This window comes from Mesocricetus auratus, unplaced genomic scaffold (genome assembly GCF_017639785.1).
Source record: "Mesocricetus auratus isolate SY011 unplaced genomic scaffold, BCM_Maur_2.0 Super-Scaffold_6730, whole genome shotgun sequence".
NCBI lineage: Eukaryota > Metazoa > Chordata > Mammalia > Rodentia > Cricetidae > Mesocricetus > Mesocricetus auratus.
In genome coordinates this window covers 6,277,438-6,287,437 of record NW_024429184.1, presented here as the reverse complement: position 1 = coordinate 6,287,437, position 10,000 = coordinate 6,277,438, and the positions used below count along the sequence as shown (strand labels likewise).

General features: G+C 46.1%; 1 protein-coding gene across 1 annotated transcript in view; it reads left to right on the top strand.

The window, feature by feature from the left end:
* The first annotated feature begins 531 nt into the window (after positions 1-531).
* The window catches only part of Tmem38b (transmembrane protein 38B), a 28,899-nt gene continuing 19,430 nt past the window's right edge, over positions 532-10,000 (top strand). The window contains exon 1 of the mRNA XM_005076490.4: positions 532-747. Within this exon, the coding sequence (XP_005076547.1) occupies positions 636-747 (112 nt within the window). The 5' untranslated portion in view covers positions 532-635. The remainder of the gene's footprint in view (positions 748-10,000) is intronic.

The following is a 10,000-nucleotide window of genomic DNA, read 5'->3' as shown; positions in this document are numbered from 1 at the left end:
GCTTCCTCCTCCAGAGTGCTGGGATTTAAGGAGTGCACCACCAGTGTCCGGCTGGCACCCATGCTTTTTATGCTTTGTCAAATTCTATGCGTCCTTTGAAAACAATTTCCCGTGGGGAAAACGCCAAGTCTCACGAAGCTATGAATAAAACACTACTGTCTTATTTATTTATTTATTTATTTATTTATTTATTTATTTATTTATTTATTTATTTATTTATTTATTTTTCCGTATTTCCATTAAGCAATAAAGCGAGTTACACCGCGGTTGTCTAATAAAAGAGGAACGGCATCCGTTTTCGTGGAGAAACCTGACCTTGAGAGTCGCCCCTTGGGGGTCAGCTGGCTCCGACCGCCACGGGGAGAAGATGCCATCCGATGCCATGGACCTTTCCTTCTTTCTTAGGAGAACCAGGGTCCAAGTCCCACCCGACGCCATTCATCCGAGGCCCCGCCTCTCGTTCCGGCTCCGGCCACGCCCCCGCACAGGACCCCGCCTCCTGCCCGGCCCTCCAGGGCGCACGCGCGCAGGGCTGGAGCTGGCGCGGCCGTCCCCTCCCCCAAGGCCGCCGCGGGAGGGGAACCGGCCGCCGAGGGCTGCTCGGGCCGGCGGCGGGCTCGGTCGTCGTCGTCGTCATGCATTACCTGTGGGATGAGATGACCCTGACCTTCTCCCGCACGTCCATGTTCCCCTTCTTCGACATCGCCCACTACCTGGTGTCGGTGATGGCGCTGAAGCGGCGGCCAGGTGAGGGCCGGGGCCCGACGCGCTCCGGGGTCCGCGGAGCCCCTGCCGGGGTGGCCGAGGCCGGGGGGACCCGGGGGAGCGGGCGGCCCGGCTCTCGGTGCAGACCCCCCGGCAGGGCGTCTCAGCGGGCACCGGGCACCTAAGCCCTTCGGGTGGGTGGCTTGGCCGTCCCCGGAGACGCGCTCCCCGCCCGCGCCACGGCCGCCGGGCACGGTTGAGCCCCGGGGAGCCGAGGAGTGCGGACGCGCCGCGGCTCCCACCGCTGCAGCTCGCCACCCCGCTTCCCCCGTGGCTTTTCCGAGTCTCCTGTCGCTGAGTTCAGGCTGTTACTTCCCTGCCTTGCCTGCCCGCTCTCTGCCGCCCTTGCCGGCCCTGCGGGTGAAGGGTGAAGGCTTAGGGGCTACCGATTTCCTAGATCCTCGACTCTCTTAGTTGTTTTGAGAGTCTCCAAGGCCAAGAAGTCATCGTTGGAAGAACGGAGCACCTGCATGGGAGGCCGTGCCTGTGGTTAAAAGAGAATTTTGTTACTGCTCCGTATCCGAAATCTGCTGTTATCTCTTGTACGGACTAAACCACCACACGCTCGTTCTCGAAGCGGGGGAGTCCACTTTCCACGGGCTTTCCCCGCTGTCTCACGGAGTAAAAACTCATTATTTTCATAATGGTATTCAGAGGTGACTCATTTTTTTTTCATGGCCTTTATGGGTGTACAGTGAAGCCTCCCAGCGGCCCTGTGACTCCCAGTGTTGTAAGACAGTGAAACGGGTGAGCAGCTCAGCCTGCTGTTTCTGTTTGAAGTTTGACGTTTTAGGAGATTGCCTAAGTACACAGCAATGCGCCTTTTTTCACGCAGTAGTTTTTGCTTTGGAAAAGTACAGCTATTTTTAGTAAAGAACACATTAGCATTTAATGCATTATTTTAGAATTGGTATGTAAAAACTCTAAAAACTGTTGACATTTTCTAAATGCTGAATGTAAACAAAAACTGTAGGCCTTTTGTTGTTGCTGGAGATGATGTTAGGGAAATGCTCTCCCAGTGGGTGTAGCCCCAGGCCGAGCAACTTTTGAAGTCATTTTTAAGGGTATTATTTACTACATAAGTATATTCACTATTTTTTAATCACAAAGTTACTTTTTTTTGGATAAAAAGTCATGGAACTGTGGCCATGATTAAAATATAATATGTTCTTCTTATGTACTGCAAATCTCCTTTTCCCCTTTGTAGGCATCTCTTTCTCCAAACCCTGGCAACCCACGCATGCATGCCCTCTTTAACTTTTGGGGTCTATAGACTCCAAAATTTCGGAACCACCTGGCAAGTTGAATGCTAATAAACATGGAGGGGAACATGCTTTTTCTCCCAATACTAGTAAATGATATTATTCACACGGAAATGCCTACGAGAGCAGGGAGTGTGTTAGAATGCCCATTAACTTTAGCAGTGGTGGTTATTTTTAGTCCTCGACATCTTGTTAGTTTCATAGTTAGCAAACAGTTTTCATTTGCATTTTTCGTGGTTACTAATGTGTGTGTTTCTGCGGTTTATTGGTCATTTTATTTAATTCCTGTAAATGCTTAATTTTCTTTTTGGCTTGTTCTATGGGGATGTAGGTTGTTGTTTTACTTTATTGATTCTCTTCATGCTTCACGGACATTCTACTGTTAAGTGGTCAAAGCCTTTCATTTTGTTTTTTGCTTCTGTTAAATTTTAGCTTTTAGTGCAGAAGTTTTAAAAATTTCATGGTTAAATCTATGCATCTTGTTAATAGACAGATCTTCTTGATGACTTCTAGGGTTTGTATATTGTTTCAGGAAGGCTGGTCCCAGGCTGAGGATTATAGAAATACAGGCTTATGCTCTCTTAAAAATATTTATTTATTTATTTATTTACGTTTGGATTTTGGAGAGACAGGGTTTCTCCATGTAAAAACGGCCCTAGCTGTTTTGAAACTGTAGACCAGGCTGGCCTCGAACTCACAGAGATCCTCCCGCCTCTGCCTCCTAAGTATTACTAGTAAAGGCGTGCGCCACCAACACCAGGCCATTATTTTTATTATTTTTAATTGTTGTGTGCATGTGTTTGTATGTGCGTATGAGTACAGGCGCCCCCAGAGTCCCCTGGAGCTGGACTTGTGCTAGAGTTACAGATGTTTCTGAGCTGGAAACAGAGTTGGGTCCCCTGTAAGTGCTTTTGACCATCGAGCCATATCTCCAGCCCCTTATTATGGTGTGTGGTTGGAAGCCTTCTGGGGCTGGAGAGATGGCTTAGGGTAAGAAAGCTTGCTGCACACGCCCCAGGACTTGAGACAGGCTCCCCAGTCTCTGTGTGCAAAGCTGTAAGCTTGTAAACTCAGCTCTGGGGGTTTGGGAGAGGCAGGCGGGTTGTTGGAGCTTTGTGAGAGCTATCTTAGTTTCAGGCACAGTGAGAGACTCTGTGTGTGTGTGGGGGGGGGAGCAGAGAAGGAAAGTGATGGAGCCAGGCACCTGTGTTGTCCTTTGGTGTCCATGAGGGTGCCTAGGGTGCCCTCACGCGCGCGCGCACGCACGCACGCACGCGCGCGCACGCACACACACACACACACACACACACACACACACACACACACTTCTTACTCTCTCTGCAATCGTTTGATGGTGGAGGGATGTTTCTCTGCAAGCTTTTGAACCTCAGTGATGAATTACTGCAAAGGGCACTTGGAACTCGGTGACCTCAGCAGAGCAGCTAACTGAATGGGCTTGCCCTGTTACGGAGACCCTTCTTCTGCGTGGCTCTTTGCGGGTCCCTGGTAGTTACTCGTTTCCTTCAGCCCTGCCTCTCTTTTGGAAATTGCTGAAATTCTTCCAGTAAATTCCCTTTGGCCTAAGCTTGCCATGTTGTTTTGTAGCCAAGAATCCACATTTCTCTTCCTAGCTTCCCTATGGGAAACATCACTTCTGGTACAGAGTGGCCAGCCGCAGGGCTGATGGGAGTTTTGCTCATTCCTGATTTTAGGGAGGATGCTGCTAATGTTTAAAGGAATGGGATGTTTTCCATAGGCTTTTTGGAGCATCTTGTAAGAAAGCTTCATTGTATTTGTTAACTGTCTAGGCCGTTCCCCTTTTCCACCCAAATAGAGAAGGTGACAAATTCTATCAATGTTTTTAAATTAAAACTCTCTTGACCTAGGATTGGTAAATATCTCAAATCTTAGTACTTGGGAGGTACAGGCAGGAGAACTGAACCCAAGGCAAGCCTGGGCAAGACCCTGTCTCAAAAAAAAAAAAAAAAAAGAGAAATCTATTGTGATAAATAATTATATATATTGTTTTCCCTGTGGAAATGTTATATAGAATACATGAATGTAATCTGAAAAATTATGAATCATCCTTATATTCTTGGACTAAACTTTATTTGCTTTATGTATTATTCCAGGGTATTTGGGAGTTGATTTGCTAATAGATGGTCTAAACTTTTCCATTCATGTTTATTATTGGTGTTTGCCTATTAGACATTTTTTTTTAAGACAAGGTTTCTTTGCGTAATCCTGGCTGTCCTGGAACTAGCTCTGTAAACTAAGTAGGCTGGCCTCACAGAGATCCGCCTGCCTCTGTCTCCAGAGTACTGGGATCAAAGGTGTGCACCACCTGAGGGCCTGCCATTTTTATAAAATAGGCTTAGGTCAAGACAATTTTTTTAAGTAAGTTGCTTTTTTCTTAGGAGTCGCCTGTCTCCTTTAGATTCTTAGGTCTATCAAAGTAGATGTGTATGTCCACAGAACTTTATTTTTGATGTATATGAAGTACGTATGTATTCATGGGGATGCATTCATCCATGCATGTAGATGCCGTGCGTGACCGGCGACGGTCAATGTTGATGTCTCCCCTGTCCATCCTAGTTGAGATAGGTTTTCTCACTGAACCTGGAGCTCGCTGGCTGCCTGGAGTGCAGAGATCTGCGTCTCTGCTCACCAAGTGCTGGGTTATGGATGTGTGTGTTGCTGCTCCCAGCTTCATGTGGCCGCTAGGGAATCTGAACTCAGGTCCCCGTGTTTACGACAAGCACTTTACCAATGGAACCGTCTCTCTACCCACCCTGTGTTTATTCTTAAAATTTTCTTTGAATTTTGTGCATCTTATGCCTTACGATAATGTTATTGGTTCTCATGTATCTTTTGTCTCTTCATCTGGATTGAAATACATTTGTTGAGACTTTTGTCTGTAATACAGTGATTAGGTTGTGTTCTCTGTCTGTGTGGTCAGCATTTCTTTTCTTAATTTAGAACTGGAGCCCTGGTGTGTGTGCAACTCATCCAAAGTTCAACCAGGTCACCACTTAGTAGAACCATGCTTTAGGAGTTGGCAGTGCTGCTGTGATGGCTGTGGAAAACTCCACTTTGGTTAGGCACCCACATTAGTGGCCATTTGTCTCTGACCTACATTCCTGAAAGGTAAGTTCCCAGCAGCCCTGGCTTGTTGCCTCCTCCCCAGAATTGTGTAACTGCTGTGAAATGATTAACTGCTTGCTCTGGCTTCTGTAAATTCGCTTGTTACTGTGCAAGGGGAGTAAGGCATTTCCTCACATAGCTGTAAGTTCCACAGAAACGAACGTTGTGGTTTTCACCTTCAAAAGGCCTTCCTTCACCCGCTTCTGGGAGGCACATCTCTCATTTAGGTTAGAGAGTGCAGCCCTGCCAGCAGTTTCAATAAAAATTGGGGTAATTATAATCCGAATCAAATCTGATAGTCTTTTCTGGGTGGTCTGGAACTCCATCACACTTTCAAGCCCCCAATGACCAGTTCTCCAGAGCTCTAGAACACATAGTACTGTAAAGCCTACAGTTCATGTGTGTGCAGATAGCAGAGTTCTTGCCCACCCACAACAGGCCTCAGAATTTAAGGCTAGCCTGAACTATACAGTGAGTTCAAAGCCAGCCTGGGCAACAAAAAGTCCTGTCTCAACCTCCCTCACCCCTCTCACCCAGCCCAAAACTCTGAAAACTGCTTGTTTCTCTGTGTAACATTACAGGGTTATTGGTTAGCCATTGCCTTTGTATTCAACATAGTTTTTTCCAGCCATTAAAATAATTGAGGCAAATTTTAAATGACACTTGCCATCATTAGAATACAGTCAACAGAGTTCACTCATGTGTGTGCATCTGGGCATTGTCAGAACACACACATACACAGACACACACACACAGACACACTCTCTCTCTCTCTCTCTCTCTGTCTCTGTCTCCCTGTCTCTCTGTCTCTGTCTCTCTGTCTCTGTCTCTCTGTCTCTCCACCTTTCTGCATCTGGACATTGTCAGAGCACACACATATACACACACACTCACACACACTCCACCTTTCTGCATCTGGACATTGTCACAACACACACATACACATACACACACACTCACACACACACACTCTCTCTGTCTCTCTGCCTCTGTCTCTCTCTCTCTCTCTCCACCTTTCTGCATCTGGACATTGTCAGAATGCAGGAACGAGCACCACTGACTTTTTGAGGCGAGAGCGTGGGTGGTTTTAATTCTGTTACCATAGTTCTTTCCAGCGTGGAAGTCTCCCACCAGAGGAAGAGGTGACAGGCTCCTGTTGGTGTGTGGCTGGCAGGCACTATGTCCCATCTCACACTCACAGCGACAGCTGTGTGCAGCCCACACCACAGGCGGACCTCCAACCTGCCCAGGGATGGCTCAGGGGCAGCCATTAGCTATGTCCGGGAACAGAGGGGTTCGAGAGTTGGCGGTGAGGGAAGATTTCAAGGAGAGAAGCAAAGAAGGCTTCGTACTCCTCATGTCAACAGTTGGTGAGTGTGATGTTAAAGGGGACAGAGTTCAGGCTGGTATTTTAAGGAAAATAATTTTTACAAGTTAACAGCTGGTGAGCTGCTTTGGGGATAGCCCACTGGATTATAGCAGGTGCTAAAATAACTTTGGTTCAGGGTGATACAGAAGAGTTTCAGGAGTCAAAGACACTAATCAGAAGATTTTCTGGCTGGTGATTAAAATAACACACCTGGGGCTGGGGTTGTGGCTTGGTAGTGAGACTTGGCTAGCATTCCCTACTGCCTGGGTTCAGCTGCCAGCAAAGAAAAACAAGCAAGATGCAGACCAGCCAACAGACGTCCTCACGGCTGAAGGGAGGTGTGCTGGATCTGGCCAGCGCGGCTTCTGTAGGACTGGGGTTGTTCACAGAGAAGACGTAGTGAGACTTCGTTGCTCCATCGACCGGCTCACTTCTTTTGAGAAATGGTCTCCTATACTTCAGGCGAGCTTTGAACTTGCCATGTAGGATGATCTTAGTTTCCCGTTCTTCTGCCTCCACCTCCTGAGTGAGGCTGGGCTACAGGTTTGTGTCAGCATGCCTGGCCCTGTGTGGTACTGGGTATCAAGTCCAGGGGTGCATGGTGCATGCTGAACATGCACTCCACCAGCTGAGCTCTGTCCCCAATGGTTGCTCTTCTCTTCTCCCTTCAACCCTGTGTTTCCTTAAGATCCCGCTTTATTTTCCATCTCTGCCAACACATCAGGCCTCGAGTCCTCCCAGTCTGTCCTGCCATTGGTAATATTTGGGTAGGTTAGAGAATAAAAGAGGTTTTGTGAGAGACCTTTTCTGTCATACATGACCAGACCGCCAAGGGCCAGCAGCAGGTATACCTTTCTCACCTTGTTAAACTTTTATGTCAAGGAATCCAAATCTTTTACTATCCCTACATTGTAAAACTTTTAGGCAAAGTTTTAATTCTCTCTCACCTGATAAAACTTGTGTTAAGGGAGGCCTGCTGTGCTCGCAGCATTAGTTATTTCACAGCTAGGCGAGCTGGACAGGGCAGAGGGTGTGCTCCAGCCAGAGGGGAGAGGCCTTACACTGCAGTGTGAGGATAGAACGGTCTGATGGCCTGCTTGGGCCTGGAATTTTCTCTGTAGACCAGGCTGACCTAGAACTCAGAGATCCATCTGCCTCTGTCTCCTGAATGCTAGGATTAAAGATGTGTGCTGCCATGCCTTGCTGTTTTGTTTTACCTTTTAAATTTTATTTATTTACTTACTTATAGGCAGGGCCTCACTATATAACCCTAACTATCTTGGAACTCCTATATAGACCAGGCTAGCCTTGAATTCTAAGATGAGTCTGTTAGGTGCTGGGATTAAGGTGAGCACCACAATTTTTTTGCTATATCATCAGTTTTAATCTTATTTTCTTATTCTGTACTTAAAATCTCTCATTTAGACTTTTTTAGTTTCTGTTTTTAAGTTTTTGTTTTGAGAAAGAGTTTATATGACTCAGGGTAGCTTTGAACTTACCTTAGAGTTTGTGATTTTCAACCTGTGGGTCGTAATCCTCTATTCTTTATCTCCAAAAATCTTTACGTTATGATTCATAACAGCAAAATGGCAGTTATGAAGTAGCAATGAAATGATGTATGGTTGGGGTCAGCACTACAGGAAGAGCTGTACTGAAGGGTTGAGTCAAGCCTTAGGAAGGTTGAGAACCACTGCCTTAGGGGTTACTTTGAGTTCCAGGGTTAGGGGTCATGACAATGTTTTTTTTTTCTTAATTCTTAATAAATGAATAAAATGAAAACAATTTGGCCATGGTGGCATGTGTTATGGTGAAAGATTGAAGTCTCAGTACTCGAGGTTGACAGGAGATGGTCATGAGTTCCAGACCAACCTAGGACGCATAATAAGACCCTCTCTCAAAAAACAGAACAAAAATAACCAGTCAGTCCCTCCTGGGGGGAAAAACACCCGGAACATATTTATTTAAGTCTATGTTCACATCCAGTTGTCTTTTCTCTAAGCATCCCCACCCAAGGTTCCATGTCACCCAGACTTGCTTTGAACTAGAAGGTGACCTTGAAATTCGGGTCCTCTCGCCTCCACACAGGCATGCATCACCACGCCCAGTTTTTTCTTTTTCTTTTTGCAGTGCGGGGATTTAAACCAGTGCCTCTTTCATGCTAGGCAAACACTTCACCAACTGAGCTACAGTCCCAGGTTTCTAAAAATTCATCTGTATTTTTTCTTCTATGACATCTATTATATTTAGTCTGAAGTCTTCTACAACTATTACGCTAACTTTCCAATCATGTGTGGTTCATTAAACCACACTCTTACTGAACAGCGTGCTCTTCCAGGCACCATATTAGATGTCGAGAATCCCCAAAAAGATTCTGTTAAAGCCCCACATAAGCTCAGCTTTTTCAGTGGTGTCTCATAAGGCAGCACCGTCATTCTTACACGATAATAATAGTGAGTTCAGCTCCATGAAGATGGTTTCAGCTCGATAATTATAACCCCTACGCACGTGTGTGTGTGTATAGTGCACTCGTTTGACAGGTGTGGGGCTTGGGGGATGAAGTATCCTTCCTAAGGCCCACGAGCTGTAAATTAGCGAGCTTGTTTTTGACTCCAGGCCTTGCCAGTTCCAGTTTCTTACTGCTCAGCGTTGGCTTTCACTGTGCAGCCCTGTTTGGTGTTCTTGGTTTCCCTATATTTATATTGTCAGTATGCTGACATTGGTTCTATTCTTTTCTCCTCCATGTTCTTGTCATTCGTATACCATAAAGCAGTTTCCCCATTGTTATAATTACAGAAATAAAGGTTGTCACTGCTCCTTCACCGAGTTTGTGGGAGATGAAAGGGTTAATACAGACAATTTATTTATTAATCTTGGTGCTGCACACAAGTGGAAAGTGACAGTACAGCAGCAAGCATATCTTGCGGTCTTTATGGATGCCTGTATATGCACAAAGGGACAGACGTCATAAATGTACGATTTTCAGAAGCACCTTTCGTGATGCGATGTTAAAAACGGAATAGGCTCTGTCTAGTGTGGAGTGAGAAGGCATGTATTAGAAGTGACAGCTCAGGGCTGGGGCTGGGGCTCAGTCTGTAACATGCTTGCATTCTATCCCTCCTAAGGCGCGTCCAGAAGCTCTGCTGTGGCATTCACGTGGAATCCCAGTGCTGGGATTTCTGGCCAGCGGTCTGGCTGAATTGGTGAACTTAAGGGCCAACAAGACACCCTAGAAGTCTCAAAAAGTCAGCTTGAGGGGGTACCCAGCTTCTACCTCTGTTCCTACACATACATACATCTGTACATATATCGATATAGACACAGACACGCAATAATCTATAACTTCTGAGTTTAGAGAGTTAGAGTTATTGCTTGAATATATTTGCTTTTTTTTTGTAGTGAACAGGAAGAATCTTTGACCAGGCATAAGATATTAGTGATGGGGTAGGAAGTGTGCTCATAA